General features: G+C 54.9%; 1 protein-coding gene across 1 annotated transcript; it reads right to left on the reverse strand.

Annotated features, from left to right (window-relative positions):
- Positions 1-595: 595 nt before the first annotated feature.
- Positions 596-26,271, reverse strand: Dhx37 (DEAH-box helicase 37). Its single transcript, XM_020185715.2, has 27 exons — positions 26,079-26,271; positions 22,897-23,066; positions 20,058-20,170; positions 18,948-19,272; positions 18,475-18,623; positions 17,646-17,738; positions 16,746-16,842; positions 15,585-15,698; positions 15,335-15,436; positions 15,041-15,155; positions 14,704-14,799; positions 14,408-14,490; positions 13,652-13,796; positions 12,703-12,779; positions 12,156-12,388; positions 10,654-10,765; positions 8,049-8,155; positions 7,763-7,951; positions 6,491-6,615; positions 6,269-6,385; positions 5,156-5,328; positions 4,520-4,634; positions 4,268-4,405; positions 3,994-4,088; positions 3,835-3,908; positions 3,370-3,467; positions 596-3,235 (listed from the first exon to the last, which is right to left on the reverse strand). The coding sequence occupies exons 1-27, from the start codon at positions 26,182-26,184 to the stop codon at positions 3,150-3,152; spliced, it is 3,447 nt and encodes a 1,148-aa protein (XP_020041304.2). The 5' UTR covers positions 26,185-26,271; the 3' UTR covers positions 596-3,149.
- Between the last annotated feature and the right edge of the window lie 1,708 nt (positions 26,272-27,979).

The raw sequence follows: 27,979 nt of genomic DNA on the forward strand, positions 1-27,979 counted from the left end.
ATTGGTGGATGATGCATGTGATCTCGTGAGTCCCTCCCTCTTTGGAACTGAATTTTTGTTACCCATCCCTTAACCTTGATTGTGGCAATTTCCTAGGGAAAGCTCAACCCCTGCCCCCCAATATTGGAAGTTTTTTGCATTTTACCCAAAGTGCTTTCTTTTTACTTGTGTTGTTTCCCATCCTGGCCTATCTTGCTGGTGAGAAAAGCCAGTAGGTGCTCAACCTCCCTAATTCCCGGATGTGTCTCCCACATTTTTGCCCCACTCCCTTAACCTGAGAGACACGGTTTCACACCAGACAGGGTTACTCGGGTGTCTGCTGGGAGGTGATCAGTCTCCCCTTCTGCCTCCCAAAGGCAGGCCTATTATTCAAACCCGGGTTCTTACCAGTCTGATGGGCAGGGCTCCCACTGGCTTCCGAGCCTTCTCCAGGTTCCTTTGTGCAACCAACACTAGCTCTCTGGTGCCTGGTGGGATGCTCTCCCAACAAGCCCAGGATGCTGAGTCCCAGTGACAAGGAGGTGAAAATACCGTCTCTGAATCCCAGACAAGCCCCCAGAAATGTTACAGGGATCTCAAGCAGAGACCCAGGACACAAGGCTTTCAGCAATGTTTATTAGTGTGCCAGCAGCGGCTCAGCAGATTCCCAGCCAAAGGCTGAGCCCTGAGAACAAATGGGCTTTTCCTTATATATCCTTGCAAGCAGGTTACAGAAGCAGGAAGCAAGGTTTAACCCATATATGGTTGCATGCATCTCTATTGGCTACTTCACCCCCAGTGCTATGTGACCTTCTTCATGTTTAGATTTTTAAGTTTTATCTCCCTGCTATGCCATCCCCTTCCTCCCTGCTACTTTACCAGAATATAGACTTGCTTTTTTGGGGGTCCTCCTCCCTGCTACACATCGTCCTCCCCAAAAGGTTATTTTTAAAACCTTCTTTGGGGGATACTGGGGCTTGAACTCAGGGCCTACATCTTGAACCACTCCACCAGCCCTTTTTTGTGATGGGTTTTTTTTTGAGATAGGGTCTCACTATTTTCCCAGTCTGAGCTTCGATCCATGATTCTCCTGATCTGCCTCCAGAGCAGCTAGGATTACAGGTATGAGCCATGAGTGCCTGGCCTCCAAAAGGTTTTTAAACAAGCCCTGCCTGCCTATGGTACAATCATGGCTTTCTGAAGGTGGCTGTGGAGGATAGTGGGGACAGGGGAGGGTCCACCTCTCATCTTTTGCTGTGGGGTTCTCGAGATGCTTGCCACCACCACCCAGGTCTCCATGTTGGCAGGGGATTGGATTTCTCCTCACTACAGGACAGCTCCCCAGGCTGCTGGGGTCACAGGTGGCACCATGACTGAGCTCCCAGGGTAATGGAGGGAGAAGTGCCAACCACCAGGTCTCCGGGAGAGGTGGGGAGCGGGAACCTGCTTGAGGATGGACAGTCGCATGGACTACTATGCCAAGCTGGTAAAGCAAGGCAAGGCCACCTTCCAGAGTGGTGCAGCAGCAAGCCAGGCCAAGGGACAAGGCCCTGGGGAAGGCCCGTGACTTTCTTTTTCCCTGAGCAGGTTTTTGTTTTTATTAATTTTTATGTAGTACTGGGGTTTTGAACTCAGGGCCTTCACCCTGAGTCACACCACCAGCCCTTTTTTGTGATTTTTTTGAGATAGGGTCTCACAAACTATTCGCCCAGGCTGGCTTCGAACTGTGATCCTCCTGATCTCTGCCTCCTGAGTAGCTGGGATTGCAGGCGTGAGCCACCGGAGTCCGGCTTTATTTTGTTTTTAAGGCAGGATGTCATTTAATCACTAGCCAGTTTTTTTTAAGACTACTTGTGTGATTACTTATTCACAGCCTCAGAAAATCCTCAACCTAAACCCCATAGAGAAGGCAGAAGGAAAGGCCCAGTGAGAGCACAAGGTCAAGGCCAAGCTCGTGGGACTGAGTTAGAAACCCTGCTCGCTTTCAGAGCACCTCAACAAGGCAGACATCAACACAAATGAACATTTCTTTTGCAATGAGGATTTTTTTTAAGTACTAATATTTTTATTACGGTGTAAAGCAGTATCTTATTTGTGAACTCATTTTATTGTAGAAATGCATAGTTTTACAATGGTCGACTAAAACCTCAGGAAACCATACTGTGGTGATCCATCTGGGAAACTCCTTGCTTCTAACCTGTTTTTAGCTGATGTGGCCCTTCGTGAGCAGTGAACAGCACTTTGTATGCACCCCCCCAACCTCAAACCCAGGAGGCCTCTGTGAACTTCCTGAAGCATCCCTTCTTGTCTCAGCTCAGAGCCACAGCAGACATCCCCTATGTCAGAGCCCACACTGCAAATCAAAACTTCCAGTTGTGACACAAAAGGAATTTCTTCAGCCTGAGTATATTTTTATTTTCCCCCTTGTGGGACTGGAGTTTGAACTCAGGGCACTGCACACTTGAGCCACACATCCAGAGCCATTTTCCTTTGGTTATTTTGGAGATGGGGGTCTCACAAACTGTTTGCTAGGGTTGTCCTTGAATCTCCATCCTCCTGATCTCTGCCTCCCAAGTACCCAGGATTACCAGCAAGAGCCGTCAGCACCCGGCTTTTCCTGTCAGGTCTTTTGTCACAGTGATGAAAAGCCTGACCTATCCCTGGCCCTCTACCTTCCACCTTAGCCCCAGGGAGAGAGGGAACCCTAGCAAGGTCAGCAGAACAGTTCTGTGGCCCTGGTGGGACCAGGCCCATGATCTACAGCATGGCCAAAGGACAGCCAGTCAGTGCCCTGCCACTGAGAGCTGCCATCAGGGGACAAGATGTCCACTCAAGGCCACAGTACACAAAGGTCCTCATGGCAACCTTCCATACGAAGCCCTCTGAGGTTGGGGCAGAGTTCTGGGCAGTGTCTGCCACCTGGAGGGTTCTGGGGCCCTCTTGCTGAGGCTAATGTAGCCCGAGAGCACGTGTAGGCCAGGAACTGACATGTGACATAAAACCTGTCCATCTGTGATAAACAAGCATAAAAGGCAAACATGACCAGGGCAGTGGTGAGCCCTGTCCAGTATCAGGCTGAGATGAGCCAGGGTTTCAGGGCCTTGCCCTGCGTCCCAGGAGCAGCGCAGGGGGCTGGGCGCTGTCAGCCCCCTTGTTCACCAGGTGTCCGCTCAGCGGTCAGAGATGGGGGGCCAGACCTTCTCGATGTTGGTGTGCACGGCCTGTGGGAGCCACTGGCAGTACTCGGCCAGCAGGTCTGCAGGCAGAAGGAGGCATCAGGGTGGCCCTACAGAGAACTCTCAAGTGGACAGGGCGCCAGCCGTCCAGTGTAGGGTCAGGACTGACCCTGCAAGACACTCAACCCCCACCCCTGGCCCTGGTCAAACTCACATTTGGGGTTTTTCTTCCAAGCTGCCAGCAGGGCATCACGACAGTCGGCCTTCTCGGCCACAAGGGCTCTCAGCAGGCTGTCTGTCCTTGGCTGCAGCCTGTGGGCCGGAGGCAGATGTGGGCAGCTGGCCCAGGAGTAGCTTGCAGTGTGTGTGTGGGAGGCTGAGTCCACAGAGGGGAGTGGGGTCTTTGCTCAGCTGGCAGGAAGCCCCCAAGGGCAGACAACAGGAAGTCTCCTGTCCACACCTGGCAGTGGGCTGACCAAGCCCCCTCCCCAAATTCCCTTCCAACAGAACATTGGAAAACACAGGTGTAACTTGCTGGGATGAGGATGGGCCCCAAACCCCGTGACTGGTATCCACACAAGAGAAGTGGACAAGAAGACAAAGGCAGAGGTGGCCAGAGGTGCTGCCACCAGCCACAGGAGTCAGTGGCCCCAGGCCTGGGAGGGCGGGAAGGTCGTACCTGGCCCAGGTCTTCAGCACTGTGCTGGGGCTGGACAGCAAACAGCCCTTGTAGGAGGCCAGCTTGCGGAAAACCTGAGGAGAGAGAGGGAGGGTGAGCCTGGGCCTGCCCAGCCACGGCACCTCCAAGAGGGAGTGAGGGGAGCTGGGGACCACCTACCTGCCCGTCCAGCAGAAAGCGGGCAAAGTGCTTGTAGCAGTCAATGCCTTGGGGAAAGTCCACCTGCACTGGGGGCAGTGGCCAGCCGACACGATCTGCGGGGTGAGCGCCAGTGAGCGAGGGGTCTTCCTGCAGCCACTCTCCTGTGCCCCTTATGAGCTCTGGAGCTCACCCACTCAGGGACAGGAGGCCAGGGGTGACACCCTAAGACCCACGTCCAGGGCAAGTTACAGCACAGCGTGTCCAAAGGGGCCCAAAGCTGCACCCTACTCACAGAACACGCTGGCACGGTGGCACAGCACCCGGCCCTTATCGGGGCAGTAGGCGGGGGGCGGCTCCTCCAGGGGTGCAGCGAACTGGCAGTACGAGGGCAGCAGGGCTGGGATCCACTGAACCTCCACGGCAGAGACACCTGTGGACGGGGAGAGGGCAGAGTCACCACGCACTCACAGCTCTTCCTGCGTGGGTCCTGGCATACAGTTTGGCAGGGCCACCTGGGCAGGGGAGGCCTGGCCACCACTGGTACCTTTCATGTACAACTTGGTGGTCTCCACGATCTCCTGGTAGACCACGAACTCAGGGAGCTCTCTGAAAAGCACGGAGCTGGGGTGGATGAAGACTGGGTCGTCCAGGAGCGGGGTCTGTGAACAGAGGTGCAGGGCGTCTCGGACTGGAGAGAAACACAGTACCTGGGCCCCCTGTGTGTAAAACACAAGAGGAGCCAGCCACCCACTCCAGGCTAAATGCAGGTGAGCCAACGGTGGAGTCCATCTGCACACGCACTGCTCCTCAGCCACAGGTCACAATGTGAAGGGACCTCAGAAAAGATGCTGGGTTAAAGAGGCAGCCACAAATGGCTCAGGCAGTCCAGGGACAGAAAGCCCGTCCACGGGGTGGGGGGTGGAGGGAGGGGGGAGGGGCTGATGGGAATTTCTTTCGTGGAGGGGGGGGGAATGTTTTGAAGTTGACTGTAGTGATGTCTGGTCCATGATAAAGGGTACCAGCCAGGGAATTGTGTACTTTCTTTATTCCCTTCTTTTTGTTTTGGAGGTACCAGGGATTGAACCCATGGCCTCAAACATGCTAGGCAAGCGCTCCCCACCTGCCCACACCCCCACCCGGTTTATGGTGTGAGCGGCTGGTGCCCACCCAATGTGCCCACCTTGTACGCGTTCTTCCACTTGTCGTCCAGCAGCTCCTCACTCTGCACCCTGCGGGCCAGGTGGTCGCCCAGGCCGGCTGTGGTGATTTGCCGCAGGTAGGTCACCTGGCTCTCGCTGGGAGGTTGCATCTTGGGGTCCACAAAGAGCCCAGCCTCAGGGCACACAGCGTTGACTGGGGGAGAGCTGAGCGTGAGGATGGACGTTGGGGCCCTGGGGTAAGCTCTGCCTGACTTTCTGGACCCCACAGCACTCAGCACAGCACCTGGGCCACAGCCACCTGAGCATCTCAGCCCCTCCCTCCCACTGGTGGTAGGAGACCAAGTCTTCAGCACATGGAACCATGGCTGCCCAGTGTCCCCGTCTCTGCAGGCAAGCCTGGGTTTCTGCAGGCAGCAGAGTCCTGCTGAGATGGCCCCACAGGCTCCAGGAGGCATGGGCTCAGGTCAGGCGGAGGCTGCTGACGGTGACCCGAGGACACTCCCTATAGGAACAGGACCACCACGTGCATCTCAGCCCCATCTGTCTCCTCTCCTGCCCAGGAGGGCAGGCTGTCACAGTGTCAGGCAGCTGTGTGCAGGCTGATGCTCCTGGGGACGACACCAGGCTTGATGCTGGGCCACAGTGACACCCTGGGTGCTAGGGACAGTATGGGCCAGAAACAGACACAGGTTTCAGCACTGAACCCTGAAACCCGCACCCCCCATACTGCCTCCAGGAAGCACTGGCTCCGGAAAGGACTGCCCAGAGTGACCAGTGCCACAGGACCCTCCCTGAGCATGGCACAAGGTGAAAGACATGACTCTAGCGTCCCTTGGGTGTTACTGGCACAGGTCATCTAAGCTCAGGTGTGAAATCCTGCTGGAGCCAGGCCTGAGGAAGAGAGGACCAGAGCGGGGGACAGCGGATAGGAGGGCTGTCACCAAGGAGCAGAGGGACAAGCTGCTGGCAGTGAGCATCAGGGGCTGTCGCCCATACACACACACCAGGGGCTGTGAGAGCACTACGTGTTGCCTTGAGAGCACGCGTGAACATGGTGAGGTGTGAACATGGAACCTTTGCCACAGAGTCCTTGGCTGCAAGGGGTGTGACACACGTATGGGGTGGGGCTGCACCTGCGGTGGTCAGCTGGCCTCGCAGGCGCCGGATCTCCAGCATGGCCTTGAACCTCAGCCCGTTGGCCTGGCAGAATTCAGGTGAGCAGCTGGCGAACTCACAGGCTCCCACAGCGCCTGCAGACCAAACCGGGGTACTGCTGCCAGGTCACTGTGCCCCAGGCCTGGTGGCCTCTCCCCCACCCCTCGGCCATGCCCCCACCCTCACCAGCAGGTACCAACCCAGCAGCACCATGAGGTCCCCAAGCTGCAGAGAGGCTCCCTGCCCAGCCCAGGCCCTCTTCATCCGGGCCACCCGGGCCCTCCGGCTCGTCAGCATAGCAAGCTCCTCTTCACTGGCAGCTGGTCTACAAACACACAACACACCCCACACATGAGACTCGGCCGCTGCCCTGGCCTGACTGCAGGGCAGGAGTGCTTTTATCCACAAGGGCCCACAGGTCACTGGTGAGTGGAAGAAGGTCCTAAGCCCCCGCTCAAGTTCACCTCCAGCAGCCACAAAGACTCAAGATGTCTGCCCCTGCTCAGAAACTCAAGTCACAGCACTGCACACGACAGCAGTGTTTTTAAGTAATAATTAAAAAAAAAAAAAACAGCTGGGTGTGGAGGAACACACCTGGAACCCCAGTACTGGGGAGGCTGAGGCAGGAGAATCGGGAGTTTGAAGCCAGCCTGGACTATGCAGGGAGATCCTGTTAACTGTTCCCTCACCCACAAAAACCCCACAGCCCAAACTGCTGAATTGCCACCAAGGTCAAATGGTAGAGTAAGGGCCTAGCTCATGTGAGGCTGTGGGTTTGCCTCCCAGCACTGCAAAATAAGTAAGCAAATAAGTTTGCGCATTTAAAAACTGGTTAAATAGAGCCAGGTGTCAGTGACTCACATCTATAATCCCAGCTTCTCAGGAGGCAGAGATCAGGAGGATTGAGATTTGAAGGTAGCACAGGCAAATAGTTCACGAGACCCTATCTTGAAAATACCCATCACGAGAAAGGGCTGACTGAGTGGCTCAAGGTGTAGGCCCTGAGTCCAAACCCCAGTACCGCAAAAACAAAATAAAGTTGTTAAGCAGTCATAATTCTAATGTGAATTTTGCTAAGCACACAAGAGTTTGCCATTCTTGGTGAACACTGCCTGCCTCTCGCTGCCTCTGCCTTCCCTCTTTTACTTTCTGCTTTATAATTTTTCAGTGCTGGGTGTGGAACCCAAGGCCTCGTACATGCTAGGCAAGGTCTGCCATGGAGCCACCCCCAGGCCTCGTCCCGAGATTCAGAGCGTTCATTCTGAGTGGCTTGTTTGGAGTCAGGAGTCTCTGAGTCCCTGGTCACCTCCACCTCCCTCCATCGTTCACACGTAGCAGATGGGACTCAGCGCAGCCATGGTGGGGATCAGGTCACGGAAGGTTCAGGAATGGAGGAGGGGCGGGGGACAAGGTGTTCCACAAGGCCACCCAAACCCAGTGGCTCCCAGAGGCTGAGCTGAGTGCCCACGCACCTGTCCAGCTCCTCGAACAGCTCGCGGACAGTCATGGCGGCCACGAGGGCAATGGCGTAGGGCAGGCAGCCATGCTGCCTGCTCAGGGCCAGCATCTTGGCGTAGCGGGGGGCCACCGGGAAGGTGGCCATGGTGCGGCCCAGTGTGGTGATGGGACAACTGAGCCGGGACCTCTGGAGCTGCTTCATCCTGGGGACAGGCCTGTGGTGGGTGGGTGCCAGGAGAGGGCCAGGGCCAGTGCACAGGCTGGCCAGATCACCGGGGTCCCAACCCCTTCACCACCTACCTTTCTGCTCTCTGGGGCGCCTGCAGGGCCCCCAGTGCAATCAGCAGCTCCTCAGCAGCAACAAGAGCTTCCACAGAGGGAGGCGTTGGGAACGGGAAGTTTATGACCTGGGGCACGAGTACACAAAAGAGGGACGGTGCTGTACAGGGGCCAGCTTGGTGATGTGGTACGACCATGGCCCTCCCTCCCTAGGCCCTGCAGTCCCAAACTCCTGCCCTGAGCACCCCTCACACCAGCTGGGCCACTGATGGGGGTCTGGACGCCCAGAACACAGCCAAGAGCTCTCAGGTCCACTCGATGGTTCCTGAAAGTCACCCTCATTCATTCCCGTCACCCACGCATTCAAAAGCGTGTCCTGAGCAGGGTGCAGTGGCTCATGCCTATAATCCTAGCTACTGTCAGCCTGGGCAAAGTTTTCAGAACTCCATCTCCAAAATAACCAGAGCAAAATGGACTGGAGGTGTGGCTCAAGCAGTAGAAAATGTGCTTTGCAAGTGTGAAGCCCTGAGTTCAAATCCCATACCACAAAAAAACATAAAATAAGATAAAATAAAGCACGCCCTGACCACCCACTGTGCTCCAGAGGCCGTGCTTGATGATGGAGAGTGACTGTGCATGGGACAAGGCTCAATCTTCACTAAATGCTTGGTTATCGGGGTGGGGAAGCGGTCAGGGAGGGATCGGTGAATCCCGTAAATAAACGAATGGTACTGTGTGGGTGAAAGCCACTGACAATGAGGCAGCTAAGGGACCAAAAGTGACAGGCCCATGGGTGCTGGCCTTAAGCAGACTAACCAAGGAAATGGGCACTCAAATAAAAACTGCACACACGCTCACAGCAGCAAGATGACCGTGACGCCAGCTGACAAGTGGCTAATGGAACACAACCACACGTGACTCAGGAGGAACAAGGACGGACAGCAGGAGAGAGCCCTGAGCACACGGCACGGGGCACAAAGGCCACGCTCCATCCACAGGAACGCCCACAGTGGAGAGGGAGGGGTGACGGCTGGGGTGATGGAAAGGTCCCTGACCGTGACAATGACCACTCGCCTCTGAATTCTACTGATAGCCACTGAGCTGTGTGTTATGCTGCTGAAAAAACAGAATGATCCAAAGTGGCTCCTCTGAGGACACTGACCCTGAAAAGGAGGGAGTCTGCACGTGAGACGCAGGAGGTCACGGGGGCAGCAGTGCGAAGGCCCTGGGGCAAGGGGAGCAGGCAGGGGGCAGGAGAGCTTGTGGCCATGGGCACAGCGAGGAGGGAGTGTTAGCAAGCTCTGAAGGACTTCTGAGGGTGACCAGATCTTACTCTGAGAGGCATTTCAAATGGCACTGCAACCAGAGTGCCAAGCCCTGCCTGACACTCCCCCCCAACTCTCTGGGACCCACAGCCAGGTCCGTCTATCTTGTCTATAAAATGAGGTGACAGTACCATAGCTCCCTCCCAGGGTCACTCGCTGTGAGGATGAACTGAGGTCACACATGCAGGGCACCTGGCACACAGCTGGAACCTAACAAATCACAGCCTTTAAAGAAATCAAGCCCAGGACAGCACGCACACTCAGAAAGCCACTGCAACAATCCAGATCGGATCTGGAAAGTGTGGCTGGGGACACCGGCAGCCACTGGGGCGGGTGGCAGGATGAACGTCACATTCTCCATGCTGCTTGTTACTTTGGATGTCATGTTTGCTACTAAAACAATCAGTGAGGACTCTTCCCTTTCTTAAAGACACAGGACATCCCCATGTTGCCAGGCTGCCTCCTGGGCTCATGTCCCAGCACACCTAGTGAGGAGGTACCTTTGTTCTTTGCAGTGCTGGGGACAAAAGCAGGGCCTTGCACACGCTAGGGAGGCTGCACCCGAGGTACACCCAGCCCCGGGTGTAATCCTATTATTGGAGCTTGAATTGCGGGGCTCATGCTTGCCAGCAGGCGCTCTACCGCTTAAGCCCTTCCCCTAACCCTTTTTTGCTCTTGCCATTTTTGGAATAGGGTCTCCCTTTCATGCATAGACCAGCTTGGACCTTGGCCCTCCTATCTGCATCTCCTGAGTGCACAGGCTTAGCTGGAGTAACAGGCTTAGGCCATCAGGCCCAGTTGTTTCTTACTTGAGATGGTCTCACAAACTATTTGCCTGGGGCTGGCCTTGAACTTTGATCTTCCTTATCTCCTCCTCCCAAGTAGCTAGGATTGTAGGCGTGAGTCATGGTGCCTGGCTAGGATGTGCTTTTAAAAGGCCACAGGAGACCATCTGCATCTGACACCTCCATGCATTCCTGAACGCTCCGGCCTTGGTTCCTCGTCAGTGAGGATCTGGATGGTGCATGATGTGTGGGGGTCTGAGAAGCTGCTGGCCCAGCATGTGGTGTGGACAGGACCCTCTCCATCCTGGAGTGGGGACAGGATGCCTCCCCTCCACCCGAGGGCTGGGCTGAGAGGGCGGTGGCCAGGAGCCAACACAACGCTCTGCCCCCCAGGACTGACAGCTGATGAGCAGTGTGCAGGACCTTGCTGCCTGGGCCTCTGATAACGCGAGGTCCTGGAAGAGGCCGGTGCTGCATACAGCTGTGGGCTGGGGCCGGCCAAGGCCGGCGACTGACCTTTTCAATGTTGAGAGCTTTCATCTGCAGGATCAAGTCCTCCACGGGCCTGCGGGTGACTTCCGGTGGAGGAAACTGCTCAAAGTCCCCAAAGACCGCGGAGGAATACAGCCTGAGCGGAGAGAAGCCGGGCCAGAAGAAACTAGTTCGTATCAGCTGGGCCTAACTCCTGCCCGCTGCTCACCACACAGGGCCCTCAGCTGCCCCAGCCTCAGTTTCCCATCTGAGAAATAGCTGCCTGGCAGGGCACTGGCAAGGGATGTCAGGGATGCCACAAGGTGGCCCTCGGCGAATTCCAACACGGACTCTTCCTACTATTTCCCTGGTGGATTTTCTAAGGTTTTTGATTTTTTAAAAAACTTAAAACAATGTTGAAAAGACCAGCAATAAAGCTATTAAAAATAACGGCACAGGACTGGAGGTGTGGCTCAAGCAGTAGAGTGCCTGCTTTGCAAGCGTGAAGCCGAGTTCAAACCCCATGCCACCAAAAAAAAAAAAAAAAGGCATAGATGGGAGAAAATATTTACCAGTGAGACGCCTGACACCATTCAGATCATATAAAGACAAATCAACTACAGAATACTGCCTAACGCCTAAGAGTGAGCGAGCGCTCTGAGGTGATCGCTCCTCAGAGAAGACATGAGGTTCATCTGCGTGAGGTGCCCGTGGCCACCAGCCCTGAGGGAACTGTAACCCACAGCGCCAGGAGACACCTCACTCGCTGAGGAACGGGCCATGTGCCGTGTGCTGGCCAGGCACACGCGTGCCTAGCTCACGTGTGCGTGGCAGGGGGAGGGGAAAATGGTGCAGCCACTATGGGTGTTTGGCGGCTCCTTTGTCACTTAAACCTGCAGCTGCCGTCTACCCGAGACTTCACGCCTTGGGCGATTCCCAGGATGAATGAACACATCCAAATAAATACACGCAGCAGCTCTGTCCACAAAGACAAGGAATGGCCAAAACCCAAATGGCCACCACTGACCAGTGGGTAACAAAATGTGGTCCTGTACACGTGGAAAACAACTGGGCCACTGACCCATGCCACGAAGTGGACGAGCCCTGAAAACTCATTACGCTGAGTGACGGAGGCAGACGCGAAACGTCACCTATGGTGTGACTTATTGGTCTATGTGAAATGTCCAGAACAGGGACGTCTGTGGAGGTCAAATGTGGCCTTGTGGTCACCAGGGGCTGGGGGAAGTGGGAGTGCCTGCTCACAGGTACCAGGTTTCTTCTGGGATGGCGAGACGCTCTAATTCCACTGTGGTGATAGCTGCCCACCTATGAATACACTAAAACCCCAGAATCACACTGTGATGTGCACGCTTCCTAATTCAGATGTTGACAAAACAGAAAAACAGCAGTGAAGAGCAGGGCCTGGCTCCTGCAGCAGGATAAAGATGATGTGAGCCCCTAAAAGATGTGTGCTGCACCCAAGGCTGCAGGACCCGTGGCAAACACGAGAGGGACAATGACCACTGCACGGGAACCTGGCTGCCCACCTGTAGCAGTGGCCTGGTTCCGTCCGGCCAGCCCGTCCTGCCCGCTGGTCAGCTGAAGCCTGGGAGACCCAGGTGACGCGGAAGGAGGACACACCGGTGACACGGTCATAGTAGCGCTTCTTGACCTTCCCGCAGTCTACCACGTACTTGATGCCGGGGATAGTGAGGGACGTCTCGGCCACATTGGTGGCCACGACGCACAGCCTTGATCCCTCCGGGGGAGGTCTGAAGACCTGGGATAGGGAGCGAGAGAAGACTAGGATCAGGTTAGACTTCTGGAGAGATGGAGGTGTGGACACAAAGCCAGACTCTCTTTATCAGAGAGCAGTTGGCCAGGTGGGTGGCAGGAGGTAGGCAGGCCAAGCCTCTTCTGCTGGCTGCCAAGCTTGCTGGCACCAAATGGAGAGGGCTTTCTATTTCCCAGGAGGACCCCGATGTGCTCCCAAACACCTGAAGGAAGCACACCCTGCCTGACCCACCCACCTCAACACCCCAGAGACACAGTGGGCACCCAGGCCACACACCTGTCCCCGCCCAGCACCGTTACCTGTGCTTGCTTCTCTGGGGCCAGCAGGGAGTACAGCGGAAGCACATGCAGGGGCAGGGAGGCGTCCAGCTGCTCACCTGCAGGCAAGGAGAGGCCACTGGCACCCTGGCTGGGATAAACACCCACAAGCAGGAGCCAGTCCCTGGCTGCCTGGTACTTCCCATCCTGCTGTGAGAGGCTTCACTCCAGCCCTGGGCTGGGAGCTCCAGTTCAGGACAGCTCCACAGTCAGACAAGGCCAGGAAGTTCCTGAGGGCTGTCCCCGTCACTGCAGCTTGGCTCAGGCCCAGGATGGCCAACTTGCTGTTGTAGCCCTTCCTACAAGCAGCCTGGTCCCACCCTAGGTGTCCTGGCAGCACGGCAGGCGAGGGAGGCCGTGGTCACACTGAGGCAGCACAAAGATCATAGGAGTTTTTCCTTCCTTCCTTCCAGGCTCCCCACCCTCCCTTTTTCAAGACATAGGATCTCGTTATGTTGCCCAAGCTGGCCCAGAACTCCTGGGCCCAAGCGATCCTGGCTCAGCCTCCCAAGTGGCTGGGGCTATAGTTGGTACCACCACACTGGCCCACATTGGATGCAGCAAGGCGCAGGACCTAACCACGTACACAGGACCCCCAGGAATTGGACAACCCTCCTAGCAAAGGGGAGCTACGTGTGGTGACCCTGTTCCCACCCACGTGGCAAGCAGCTGGGCCTACTCCACACTGGGCAGCACAAGGGCTCAGGAAACCCCAGCAGGTGAAGCAGCCACATGGTCCCATGTGCCTGGGCTCACACCTGTGTGAGGAGCAAGGATGTGTTGGCCAGCCCTGCGTGTACTCAAGGGTAGGACTTCTGCTGTTCATGGTGCCCAGGCCCACAACAGGGCCTGCCATGTGACAGGGGTCAGCAGACAAGTGCTGAAGGAAGGAACCAAATGAACTCAGGGAAGGGCGCTCTGCCAGAAGCACCTCCATCTGCTCCGTCATCCCCAAGATCCAGATCGAGGTCGGAGCCCAGGGCCTCCTCCTCCTCGTCCATCTCCGCCTCCCTGTCCTCGTCGCCTTCACCCGCCGGCAGCACGGAGTAATTGTCCAGGTTGATCTTGGGCAGTGCCTATGGGACAATGGCTTGTGTTTTTTTGCACAAGGAAATCCTTTCCCACCCACCTCCCATGGGAATGGCAGGTTACTGAACCTTCTGCCTCCGTCCCTCACCTAAAAACTAGTAGTGATCATGGGGCTTGCCTCAAGAGATGTGTGGTGTGACCTGCACATGGCAAGAGCCTGGTCGCTATCCACAGGAGCCACCAAGCAGGCCACCACTGCCACTGCACTGTATCCCGGCATGTGGTGTGCCCTGGGGAGACCCCTCCCTCAGGTTTCAGGAGTGGACACCTACCTCCTGAGGTCTGCCTGTTCCCAAAGTCCTTGCAAGCCCTGCTCAGTGCTCAGGACGAGCCTTCTGGAAGCTTTCCCCGAATGAGTTACAAATCAGAACGGCCTCCACAGGTCGCTGTTCAATAGAACTCTGCACCACAGGAGAGGATGTTCTAGAACAGCACTGTCCACCGCAGCACAAGCTGCCCTGCGTGGCTACTGAGCTCAAGATGCATGTGGGGCAACTGAGGAACTGGGCTTTCATTTAATTTCATCAAAGTCTGAGCAGCCATGTGAGGCCAGTGGCCACCGTCATGGACACTGCAGGCCCCACGAGCTGTCACCTACCGCAGCCTGAGCCTTCTTGGCCCTCGCCTGGGACTTCTTAAACTTCCGCATCTCTTCCGCTGACTCTTTCCTCTCCTCCTCCTCTGGAAAGGTGAGCAGGAAGGGCAAGACACCTGTCGTCAGTGCAGGTGGCCGGCACTTTGCTCCAGAGCAAGGCTGTGTTGGTGATCATTTATGGGGTGGGAGGTGGGGGGGCATCAGCCAAAGCACAGAAATTCCAGTGGGACACTGAGGCAGAGGCAGATGCCAATCAGGGTGTGGTCTGAGCTTGGTCAGACACTCAATGGCCTGGTTACCTTGTGGCTGGGATCTGCAGGCTGGGAAGGCCTTCCGGAGCCTGCGGCACAGTGCATGCACTTCTGCCTGGCCTGTCAGGAACACCAGGATGCCACCTGCAGAAAGAATGTACTTCAGGGACAACCCAGAGCTGGGACCAAGACACAGGCAGGATGGGAAGACATTTCCCCAGGCCCAAGGTGGCATGGAACCACTGGACCCAGCAGCATCATGGCAGACCCCATCAACTAAAAATAAACCCCCATCTGCTAAGGGGACGCCCACCCCAAGAAGCCCTGAGCACTGAGACCAGGCAGGGCGCAGGTGAGCTGGGGCCCCGGTGACCCATCATGGCACCTGCTGGCAGCATCCGGTGGATCTTGCAGACCTTCCGGAAGCACTCCCCACTGTAGTCATCCAGTGGTGTCCGCTTGTTAAAATGCACTGTCACCGGGAACTGCCTGGACTCGACCTGCAGGACACCCAAACGGCATGGGCAGCTGCAGTCCAGGACCGCCTCCACACCTGATCTTCCTGGGCGTCTTCCGGACACTGCCAGTTCCCGTGGGCAAGGCCAGGCCCCTCAGGAGCCTGGACACCAGGGCATCCCAGTCAGTGCAGGCTAGTGGGGAGCATGGGCCCCGGCGTTACCTTGATGACTGGGGGTGGCTTGGGGAAGAGCCGTGTGTTCTGGGTGAAGTCCTCCACCCGCAGCGTGGCTGACATGACCAGCAGCTTCAGCGGCAGCTGCCTCTGCGGAGGACAGAGGATGATCAGGACACAGCCCATGGCCCTGTGCCACCAGGAGATTCTTGGCGCTGGCACTGAGCCCCTCACGGTTGAGATCCTGGCAAGTCCCGGGACATGGGGGACCCTGTGCCCCCACCCACTTCTGCACTACCTTGGCCCGGAGAGCCACGATGCGGGACAGAAGGCCGAGGAGGATGTCGGTGTACACGCTGCGCTCGTGGGCCTCGTCCACAATCAGCACCCTGTACTTCTGCAGCAGGAAGTCCTGGGGGAGCAGGGCAGGACAGGTCACACCACAGCCACTGCTCATGGAGCCTCAGACACCCAACACTGACTGTGCACCCGGCCTCGGGAAGCCTGGCTTCGTGACCTCGGTCAGGTACTTCAGCCTGGCCTCAGTTTCCTCATCTGTAGAACGGGGCCAACAGGACCCATCTCCTGGGGACATGGGGAGGCGATGAAGTCAGTCAACACACATGACTGTGTACAGCCCAGGGCCTGGCAGAGCACACACTAGAGAAAGGGCAGCTACTGTCTCTCAGAACCGAGATGCAGGTAACACATAGGGTGGGGACCATGGGCAACTGATGCATGTGCCACATAGGACCCCAAACACCTCTGGTGGCCTCGAGGCCCCTGCCCAGTCCAGAGGCTCCCCCCACCTGGGGGATGTCACAGCTGGGCGGGAGTAGAGCCACCCTCGTCAGACAGTGGAGCTCTATCTCGGCCTACACTCTTGGGGACACTCAAGCTACCCACAGACCAACTGGGCAAGTTCCAGAATGTTCCTGCACCCTCAGAAGCTTCTGGAGGCCTAAGGAGGCAGCTGGGGGATCGGCAACTACATCGCTGGACTTGATTTTCAGGGATGGCCGGTTGGCAGGACTGCTGCTTTTTCCCTTTTGTCATTCCCCACTCACAATCGGGGGGCAGCACACAAGGGGGCCAGGTCTCATTCTCCACTTGGACTCACACTCAGGCAGCACCCAGCGTTCAGTACTCATGTGGGGGATGGAGAGACCACAAATCAAATCACAGTAAGACACACGTGGGTGTTTATGAGGCACCTTCCAGTGCTGTCTCTGGGCCCTGCACAAATGCTTCAAAACGGTTCTATGAAGAAAGCAGTGTACTGATGAAGCAGGTGAGGCTCAGAGAGGTTAAGAATCTTGTCAAAACTCACACAGCAGCAGGCAGTGGAATTTAAAGCTTGCCAACAGGCAGTGTGCCGGCTGACCAAGGCAGGGGGACATTCTAACTCCCCGCCCCACGTCCACTGTCCTTGCTTTCTGAGACCAGACAGGTAACCAACCTTCTGGATTTCCTTGAGCAACACACCATCTGTCATGAACTTGATCCTGGTCTCATCGGTCACGTTTCCTTCATACCGGATCTGGTATGAGACAACCCTGTAGGGAGAGGTTCCAGCTCAGGGCAGAGACCCCAGAGCTACAGAAGGTTGAGGGTCACATCCCCCTCACCTAGGGTAAGCAGAGGAGGCCTGGCCCCACCAGGCAGGCCACCCAGGAGCCATGTCACACAAACACACGTGCAGACGACAGCCAGAGCCTGAGCAGTGCCAATGCGGGTGGAGAGCTCACTGGGAGGGAAGCGAGCGCCTCATCTCCCAGACCTAAGTGGGGAGTTCTGACCTCCACGTCCAGGGGCGGGAGGACCAGACAGACCAGGCTGTCACAGGGTGACAAATGCTGACACTGGCCCTTGGAGACCCAGGGCTCATTATGCCGCCCTTCCTAAATGTTCAAGTTGGAGTGGGGGTGGGTGTAGTCCAGGGGACAGCATATGTTTAACATGTGTGAAGGCCTGGCTTCCATCCATGGCACCAAAAACTCCCCCCAAACCAAAATCGAAGCTGTCTGGAAAGGACGCTCTGCCTGGAGCCTGGGCAAAGCTCAGGCCCCACGTGGCTGCTGCACCTGACCACCTGCTCTGTCCCCGTGCTCCTGGATGGTCCCACTTTGTCCCCTCAGTGTGTGATGGGAGCATGGCTGGCCTCGTCTCTGCTTCACAGCCTGCAGCTCAGATGATTGTTGAGGCCACCATGCAGGAAGCCTTCAAAGGCTATCCCCGGGCTCTGGGGCAGAGGTAACACTCCTGAGGGCACCCTCGCCCCGTCCAGGGCCCCAGGCGGTCAGGAGGCACATCTGGCAAGGCCGCAGGCCACCGTCCCCCACTGGAAGCAGGGCCTCACCGCTGCGACAGATTCATCTCCTTGGCTACGCGCTGGGACATGGCCACAGCAGCCACGCGGCGGGGCTCGGTGACGCCGATGACACTGCCGTCACTGGAGGGGAGAACACAGCACATCAGCAGGTGGTCCTCCACACCACCATCACCACAGGGATGAGACACGAAGCTGGCGGTGCAAGGCAGTGTCACCACGAGCAACAAGAGTGGACAGCCCAACGTCAGCCCAGAGGAGCTGCAGTCAGTCACAGGCAGGACATCAGACGGCTGCTGGTGGCAGCGAGCAGACCCTGGGATACACTGGGCCACATTCCCCAGGGACACTGTTGAAAGTCGGGTATACAGAGATGGTGGAGGACCAGGACTGCACCACGGCCTGGATCAGAAAGGAGGGACGGTAGTGGCACCCTCTCTCCAAACGCCCCCAACTGTTGGGGCTCAATTCATCCACTTTATACTTTTCTACTTCAATAAACTCTCCTTCTTTACTAAAAAAAAAAAAACCGGACAGAGGTGAACGAATGGATCAAGCAGTGTCTTCCCCGGGGATTACTGCACCTGGGCATGGTGTTGGGGACCTGACATATAGGGTCCTGCGTGCCACACAGCAACACTGATGAATGAATACATGACTCCTCATGCCAGAAACTGCTCTCAGCATTCCATGCAAGTCACTCACTGTAGCCCAGAGAGGCCGAGGAGCTTCCCTGAAGCCACACAGCATGTGAACAGAGGAGTCAGGTTTAGATCCCCAGGAACCCAGCTCTCAGTGACTTTGGGGCTCTCATCTCACTGTCCTCCAGGGAGCTGTGGGGGACAGCCCCTAGCCCCACCTGCTGTAGCCTGCTTCATAGAGGAACTGTGGCACCTGCGTGGTCTTCCCACTGCCCGTCTCTCCACACACGATGACGATGGGGTGCTCGGCCACTGCCTCCATGATGGCCTGCTCCTCAGAGAGGATTGGCAGCTTGAGCCGCTCTTCCTGGAGGGAGAGGAAGTCAGTGCTCAGGGAATGGGGAATGAGAGCTGTGGAAGGACCCCACTCACTCACAAGACCACGCAGGGTGTTGGGTGACAAAAGCCATGATGGCAGGGGCACGGTGAGGGAACAGAGGCCTGGATGGCCGGAGAGCAGGACGGACCTTCAGCCCCGGAACTCTGCCGTTGTCTCAGCCTTCCCTGCACCCTCAGGGTTTGTCAATCCCAAGCACGGCCTTTCCCAGGAGGGGACACTGAGATACAGTGGGCCGGTAACCTCCTCCACGCAGAGAGGTGACCCCTCTCTGCTGCCCCGCGAGTGGCAAACCTGTATGTCCGGGGTGCGGTTCACGGGGATGAAAACAGCGGGCTTGGCTGGGGGCCTGGGTAGGGCGGCAGCTGCAGTCTGCAAAGGTGTCAGGGTCCTGGCTGGAGTGGGCTGACTGTGGGCCGTGGAGCGCTCGTCCCCTTTCCCAGGCAGGGCTGGTGGCTGGTGCGCTGTGGCTGGTTCCCCGTGGGTGGCCAGGGCCTCATCAGGCTCAGACTCCTCTGAGGACTCGGACTCCTCCTCTGAGGATGGCTGGCGGCACCGCTTGCGGAGGGCTCCGCGGAGGCTGCTGATCTGACCCTGGGCTGCCGGCTCTGTGGGCTTCCTGCAGGGAAGGCAGATACTTGAGGAACCGGGCCTTAGGACATCCAGGCAGCTCTGGGTACCACTCAACACAGGTCAGGACTCAGAGCCCATGGTCCTTTCCACCTCAGGGCCTTTGCACTTGCTGTTCCTAGTCCCCAAACACCCTCCTACAGGTCACATAAATGTTAGCTCAATTGTCACCTGTTGGGAAGACTGTCCCTCCCCTTTCCCTTCCCCTCTCCCACTGGTCCCTACTTTATTTTCTGTTTAATACTCATTAACACTACCTGCCTGCCACCTGCCTCAGAGCCCATGAGCTCCAGTGGGGAAGGACTTCATCTCTGTGCCCTGCCCGATCCCTAGGCCAGTTTGTGCTCAGCAGACAGCAGCTGCACAAATAGAGCAGTCTGAGTGAGAGATGCTGGGGAGAGGGCACATAGGCTGGCTACCCTGTGCTAATGCCAGCCTGGGGTGGCTGCCCTGTCCAACAGGTTGAGGCCAGGTGGGACCCAGGCATACACTGTGAAATCACCCAATTCTCAAGCGCTGTCTGTACTGGGCTGACCAGTGTCCTCCCTAAATTCCCATCCACCCAGAAGCTCAGGGGTGGCCTATTTGCCATTGGGCTGCTGTCCTGTGCATCATAGGAAGGTTAGCACCATGGCAGCCTGTGCTCAGAGAGGCACTCAGCAGGGACAAAGGACAGACGGCCACTCAGGCCACCACAGACGTTCCCACGACACCCCGGGCCTGTGAGCCCTGGGGGACTCTGGCAGGGAGAGTGGGCAGGGGTGGCTGACTCACACTTTGGGTTGGTACATGCGCTCCCCAGTGCCCAGCCTGGATGTCGTGTACAAAAGTCTCAGCTCGGCCTCCGACACCTGGACTTCGCTCAGTTTCTGCAGCATCTCTGCTCGCTGTGAAAGGGAACTAGGTGTCACGCAGGACGCCACACAGAACATCAGACCCTCTCCTCAGGAGGGACAGCAGACTATATGGAATTTCAGCATCGCTGACACCTGGCTCTCCACACTGAGATGGCATCTCAACTCCACTGCTGCGTGGTTGCTGACAGCTGCACGCAGCTGAGCTTGGGACACTTCTCATAGGACAAGGTTCCCCATCCACAGCACTGTGTGTCATAGCCAAGGGCAATGGGCTGCCCAGATGCCCCAAGAGAGACTGAATAGGGTGGGCTGCCTGAGGGAGGGCAGCTGTGCCTGGTCCCCAAGCCACGGCAGGACCCTGAGGAGGGTGTGGTCAGGCAACTTCTTTCACCTGAGTGAGGGCTGCAGCCACTGCTTAACTCTTCTTAAAGTGGAGCCTGTACACTTTATGCACACTTGGTGCTTTTGTTTCTGACGGGCCTGGGGTTGAACTCAGGGCTTCCCACTTGCAAAGAAGGTGCTTTACTGCTTGAGCCACACCTCCAGCCCCCATACACACTTCTGTATGTTTCACGATTTAAAAAAAGCAAGGAGTTGGGCATGGTGGGCACACCTGTAACCCCAGCCTTTGGGAGGTGCTTGTGGGAGGATGGCATGTTTGAGGCCAGCTTGGGCTACGTGGTGACACCATGCAAGGAAGACATCAGTGGGAAACAACACTACAGAGGTTTTCATAAGAACACGACCCCCAGAAGACAGCACAGCCCTTGCCTCTATCAAGGGCTTCAAGGAAGGCACACTGGGCTGCTTAGGCGACATCTGCACATTTCCAGACACTCAACTCCCCTCACTAAAGCCAAACCCACACTCCAGAAGTCTTCTGCACCAGGTTCTTTGGCTTCGGGGCCACAAGTGCACCAGGCAAGCAAGCACTCTACCACTGAGCTGCACCCCAGCCCTGGGCTGGCTAGCACCACCGTAGGCTCCACCCATTCAATGCCAGCCACACCTCCAAGTCACTAAGAACCACAAAACAAAATAATTCTGCCACAGATTCAAACACAAATTTACAGGAAATAGAGAAAGGAATGGCTTATATTTAACCGTACCACAGATATAAAATTTTTAAAAATCTAGACTCCTGGAAACTCTACAATTTCTTTCACAAATAAATTTTAGCGGGGATGCATCCAGAAGACAAGTGGAATTCTGACCATTTACTGAACACATGATGATGTTTTAAAATTTCAGGATAGTCATGGCCTGTGGCTATTTAAAAGCTCAATGTTAGCTGGGTGCCAGTGGCTCAGGAAACCAAAATAAGGAACAAAAAAAGAAAAAGCTCACTTAGAGATACAAATTAGCACATCTGTGCGTGAGACATTTTGTAACAGTTGAAAAGTAACTCCAAAAAACACCTGTTCACATCCAGGCACCAGCCAATGTGCTGGCATTTGAAGCAGTCTCTGTGGACGTAATTAATTTAAGGCTTTTGAGATGAGACCAACCTGGACCGCTCAGGTGGGCCCTAGATCTAGACGAGTGTCCTTGTAAGAGACACAGAGAAGGTTACAAAAAGACAGAGGCAAATGGAGGAACACAGCCACAAGCCAGGGACACCTCCTTCCCTAGAGCCTACAGAGAGCACCAGTCTCACTGCCACCTTTTGTTTTTCTTTTGGCAGAGGAGAGGGTTGAACTTGCTAAGCAGACACTTTATGGCCTAAGCCACCCTCCCGCTTCTGCTCCCTCCTTGATTTTGGACTTCTAACCTACAGAACCATGAGGACACACTTTTGCTTTAAAAAGCAGCCAGTTTGTGGCCCTCAGGTGGGGTGGCCACAGGAAACACGCAATTGTCTGCTGCCTGGGATTTGCTTCAAAATCAAAATCACCTGGAGGTGGAGTGTGATGGGCAGGTGGGTGAGCCAAGGCTGACCAGGGTGGAGGACTGCAGGTGCTGCCAGAGGCCTGTGTCTGACTTTCCCATTACAAAAGTGTTCCCTTTACGGATTCTATGGAAGACTCAGAGACATACGTGAGCTCCTGTCTCTGGTCAGATGATGCTCCATGCCAGCAAGGACACCACCACCAGCGGCAGCTCCAGGCCCTGTGCCTCCAAGGTCATTTATTATTATTATTATTATTTTTGGTGTGACTGGAGTTTAAACTCAGGGCTTCACACTTGCAGAGCAGGCGCTTTGCTACTTGAGGCATGACTGGACCTCCAGTCCATTTTGCTCTGGTTATTTTGGAGAAGGGGTCTTGTGAACTATTTGCTTGGTCTGGTAAACTAAATTTCAATTCTCCTGATCTCTGCATTCTGAGTAACTGGGATTACAGGCATGAGCCACCAGTACATAACCCCAAGGTCTTTTTTTAATAAACTTAAAAAAATACAGAAAAAAGCTTGACATTCTCTAGAAGGAGGTAAAAAAAGATAAACAATTTTTAGAAAAGCAGGCATGTTGAGGAACCGCCTCCCCAGGTATCAAACACTTGACCTCAGCAACCCTGGGATCCTGGGATGATGGATGCCCAGTGTCAGGCTCCGGCCTGCACGTCCAGTGAGGCAGCACTAGCCTCATCTGGCTATTTGAATTTTAATTACTCAAAATTAAATCACATTACAAACTCAGTTCCTCATCTACAGCAACCACAGCTGAGTGTCCCAGCTGCCATGTGTGGCCAGGGGCCACCACAACCGGACACAGAACATTCCCTTACTCCAGAGTGTTCTACCGCACAGTCCCATACCTGGCTCTTCTTCTCCTTCTGCTCCAGGACCTTCTGCAGCACTTTCCTCTCCTTCTTGGTCAGAGGCTTCTTCTCTTTCTTGGACAGGGGTGGTGCCTTGGTCTTCCTTTTCTTCCTCCCGGGCAGGACAAGTGCATTGCTTGCATCTACGCCTTTCAACGTGTCCTTGTCTGGAAAGATACGACTGCCTCGCCACAGTGCAGGGGCCAGCGAGTGTCCTGCCTGTCCCACCTGCAAGTCTCCGAGAACGTGGCACAAGGGGGTCTAGAGTCAGAGCTGGCCCCCCGACAGCACTAGGACCTTCTATGGAGAGTGCACAAAAAGCAAAGCCACCGAGTGTATACCATGTCTGCTTTGATACATAACAGAAGGGATGTAACAACCTAGAACATTCTGGAACAGTTAGCTATCATATCCCATTCAGCTCCTTGCAGACTGCTATTTCTGTCCTACACCAGGTGATGAACGGGCAGTGTCTGATTCTTGACTAACTGCTCCGTTGTATGTATGTCTTTACTTTTGTTACAAACTCAGGGGAGGTTTTTTATTTTGTTTTTTGAGATGGGGTCTCACTATGAAGCTCAAGCTGGCTTCAAACTTCCAAGCCTCCTGCCTCAGCCTCCCCGGCACTGAGAGTTCAGACATGTGCCACAATGCCCTGCAGTAGAAGAGGTTTTGATCCTAAAGAAGAATGGAACAAATTAAGCGTGGGTGATTCTTGCCTGTAACCCTAGCTACTTGGGAGACTGAGATTGGGAGGATCGAGGTTCGAGGCCAGGGGGTGGTGGTAGTGGCAAATAGTTCACAAGACCCCCATCTCCAAAATAACCAGAGCAAAATGAGCTGGAGGTGTGGCTCAACTGATACAGCACCTGCCTTGAAACCATGAAGCCCTGAGTTCAAACTCCATTCTCACCAAAAAAAGAAGGAGGAGGAGGAAGAGAAGAAGGAGGGAGCAATATAGGCCGTGCTCTCATCTGCCCTGTGTGCACTCTCAAGCCAGTTGTCGATGTGCTGCTTAACAGAGCACCTGCTTGTGCGTGGGCATTCTTATATTCCAAACGATTCTCAAGTTTAATTTCTAATGTGGTCAGACATCGGTGTGGCTCACACTAACAAAATCTCCCTGAGGTCCTCAAGTTTTAACAATGCAAAAGAGTCCTGAGACTGACAAGTCTGAGAACCACCAAGTGATAGAAATACAACCAGGAATGTGACAGAAACCAGGAAGTAGTGCCAATGACAGCCAGGTTCAGGGGCTCTCCAACGACAGCAAGCATGCTATCCACTGATAAGATCGCTCTGTGGACACAGAGATGTCCTATTCTGATATGACAGACAACCCGCCCACATCTCTGGGTGCAGGAGCCCTCAGTCCCTACTCTGATGGCCCCTCCTAGTGGTGCTGTCCTAAACACTGCCTGCTATCACTGTGACTAATGCCTGGCACAGGACATATCACAACCCATCATCTGATGCTCTGAGATTTTCAGCCATTCTTGTTTCAGTTACATAGTTTCCAAAAATGCTACCCGCCAAACTCTGATGGCAGGTGGGGTAGCCACTACTACTGGTCCCACTTCACAGATGTGAAAACAGAGGTATGGGGTGGAGGTGCAGCTCAGAGAGGGAATTCCAGCTCTCCTCCTACACTTCCAGCACCCCCCACCCCATCACGCCCTTTCCTATAACCCACAGCTTGCCAGGTCCAAGCATGAACAGGAGAGACAACAGACTGATGGGTTGGGGGAAGCAGGCTTTTCCCTTGGCTGGGCCCTCTTCCCATTTCTGGGGCGTGGCCCCAGCGATGCTTACTCTGGCAGATGGATGAGTTCAATCTTGGAACACATTTAGTTTCACAGGCCTGGAAGACACCCTTGAACCTGCTTGATCACTTCAGCCCAATCTCCAAAACCAGCCTGATCCAAGTGACTGGTGTCCTCCCAGTGCCACACCCAGACCCTGAGCAGCACCTGATGTGGGGGTGGGGTGGGGGGTGAGCCCCCCTTGCTGGTTCAGGACAGCTCATCCCCAGCTCTCCTCCTACCTCACTTCCCTCTCTGAAGTGCCAGACCTTCCATCAGTGAACCAATACCCTGGTCTTACACAGATGTTACCAAACTGATGTTCTCTACCAGGGTCTGCGTCTCTTGCGCCCCAAGTCAACACTGCCTGCCTTTGCTCCCTGCTCAGGCATCTACAGGGTGCCAAGCACTTGTATCCAAAGCTGAGCTCCTGGTGATCCCATAAGCAGCCCACAACTGCCTCCTCAAGTGGACAGCCCCAAGTCTGGGACTCACTCTGGTCATCTCCTCTGTTCTTATACATAAGCCCAGTCAGCCAGTTCAGAATCTGCCCCAATCCAACCACTTCCCACCTCCCCAACTGTCACCTCCCCAGCCCAAGCTCCCAACCCATCACCCTCAGTCTGCAGCTTTCCCTCAGCTCAGCAGCCACAGCCCCACTGCTACACAGAGACCCATATCCTGTCTCTCTCTCTACTCTAACACCTTCCATGGCTCCCCTCTCCTGAAAGCCCCAGTCCTCACCATAACCCTCAAGGCCCTACCTGCCCTGGCCCCGGGTTTTCCTCTCACGTCCCCCCCAGGTCTCAGGTCCCTTATAACTCTGTGTGAGGCCAACCCCACGACGGACCCTATTCGGTCTTCTGCCTTACCTCCCAGGATTTACAACGTATAATACAATCTATGTATTTGACCGTGTGTCTTCACCTGTCTCTCCCATGTTAACCCAGGGCAACAGGAATTTTTACCGCCTTTCCTGCTCTGTCTCCAAGTGCCTAGAATAGTGTCCCGCCCACAACAGACGCGCCCACTAACACCAATCAGACACGGCAGCAGCCTGGTGCTGAGCTGACAGGTCTGGGCTGAAAACACAAATTTTGGGATGGCTAGCAAGGAGACTGCAGTCGAAGTTACGGGAACGAATGGAACTGCCTCAATATCTTGCCAAATTCTCCGTGCAACCATTTCAGCGCAAAAGAAACCCCGGGTACTGTCCCACACTCACTGTTAAACTAGACTGTCACTGCCCCCTTCCTTGGATCATCTGTAATGGGGGTTCCTGTCCGGGATCCCGCTCCACAGTGGCGAAAGCAGATCACAGGCCCGGGGTCTGGGCGGACCCTGCCCTGAAACCCAGCCCCATCCCGGGTGCCTTACCCTCTAGCTCCAGTCGCACGGGGGGCGGTTCCGGTGCGCCCTTCGAGGGCGGGGGGCCCGCCTGCAGGCGCCCCTTGACATTGTACCGCCGGCGCAGCTTGCCCATGGCGCCTCCGCCACCGGCAGACACCGCCGCGGCCCAGCTTCGCTACCCCAAACCCAGTCCACGTGGGTGCCCAGACCCGCGTCAGGAAGCGAGACTTCCGGGTTGAGATCTCGCGATAACTCGGACTGCTGCGGAGCTGCACGACTGGAGGCGGTACCTGCGGGAAAGCGGGGCCGATTCTACGGGGCGTGGTCAATTAAATTAGGGGGCGGGGCTTGGAGGACCTGGCGAGAGGTCTGAATTTTAGCCCAGGATATTCGCCAGTCTGGCAAGTCTGTGTTTAGATCCAAATTACCTACTAATTTGCTACGTGGAGTGGGAGTATTTTGTTACCTATTAAAATATAACCCTGTGCCCATACAAACTTATCCCCCCTCCTCGTTTTGTTTATCTGCATTTTCTGATATTCCTACAAGTAACATGTATTAGCTGCACAGTAAAAGGCACCAAATATTTCCATCACAGGGACAGATAGAAGATCTAAAAAGAAGAAAGCATTTATTAGACAGCTTAAAACTCTCATTATCCCATCACATCATCCGTAGTGCACTCGGAAATAATGCATTTCTGAATCCTGTAATTATCTTGCAGAAAGAACAGTCATATTACACCATGCTTTTTCGATTAAAAGTATTAATTCCTAGCCAGGCGCCGTTGGCTCACACCTGTAATCCTAGGTACTCAGGAGGCAGAGATCGGGAGGACCGAGGCTCGAAGCCAGCCCAGGCAAATAGTTCAAGAGACCCTATCTCGAAAAACCCTTCACAAAAATAGGGTTGGTGGAGTGGCTCAAGGGAAGGCCCTGAATTCAAGCCCCAGTACGGAAAAAAAAAAAAAAAAGTATTGATTCCTTAAGGGCAAACGTTTAAATTATATCACAAAAAAAGGTGAAATTAAAAGTGAGTTGAGAGTTATTTTAGAATTTTAGAAAGGATAAAGATTAAAACAAAACAAAACAAAACTACTCCACAAATGAAAAACACTGTCTCATGAACTGGGAAGGGTGGGCAGGGAGGGATAGAGAGAGAGGATGGTTGGTGGGCATAGGGCTCAGCTAGACAGGAGGAAGAACTAATGTTCTGTGGCACAGTAGGGTAATTTTGGTTGACAAGGACTATTTGTACATTACAAAATAGCTAGCAGAGGATTGTGAATGTTCCCAAGACAAAGAAGTGATGTCGGAGGTGATGCACTCCTGCAGGGTGTCTCTATACATGAGTACAACGCTTGACATTGTACTGGAATAACACACTGTGTCCATAAATACGTACAATTATTATGCCTCAATTAAAAATTAAAAAAAAAAGTAAAATTGTCTCCATGAAAACCGTGTGCAGAACCTGGAACAATGAGGCATCAGCCAGCGAAGAATGAGACTGAACTCGCAGAGCTGTTCTCATCCCCTGCAGAGCCAGTCAAGACAGAACAAAACACAAACTCTGGGGTGGTGCGGAACAGGATTTGAGTAGTTCCACAACACCAGTCCCTTTGCTGTTATTCAAATAAGGCCTCCATAACTTTGCCCAGGCCAGCCTGGTATCTCGATCCTCCTGCCTCTACTCCCAAGTAGCTGGGACCACAGGTGTTCGCCACCACCCCCACTGGCTTTCGAGATAGTCTTGATAACATATATCCAGGCTGGCCTTGAACCTGGATCCTCCTATCTCCTATCTAACTCCTGAGTAGCTGGGACAACAAGCAATGTGCCATCATGCCCTGCTAAGATATATACATTAATATCAATGAATGTGGAGTTTTTAAACAAGTATAATGAGCAAAGCCAGATATGTAAGCA

The sequence above is a fragment of the Castor canadensis genome, chromosome 18, assembly GCF_047511655.1.
Source record: "Castor canadensis chromosome 18, mCasCan1.hap1v2, whole genome shotgun sequence".
In the NCBI taxonomy this organism is placed as follows: domain Eukaryota; kingdom Metazoa; phylum Chordata; class Mammalia; order Rodentia; family Castoridae; genus Castor; species Castor canadensis.

Excerpts from the sequence above, each read along its gene's own strand:
- Dhx37 (XM_020185715.2), bottom strand. The coding sequence starts at position 26,184 with ATGGGCAAGCTGCGCCGGCGGTACAATGTCAAGGGGCGCCTGCAGGCG. Across the intron at positions 15,699-16,745 it reads TGCTCAAGGAAATCCAGAAG|GACTTCCTGCTGCAGAAGTA; the intron begins GTTGGTTACCTG and ends CTGCTCCCCCAG. Across the intron at positions 12,780-13,651 it reads GGATGACGGAGCAGATGGAG|GTGAGCAGCTGGACGCCTCC; the intron begins GTGCTTCTGGCA and ends CCTTGCCTGCAG.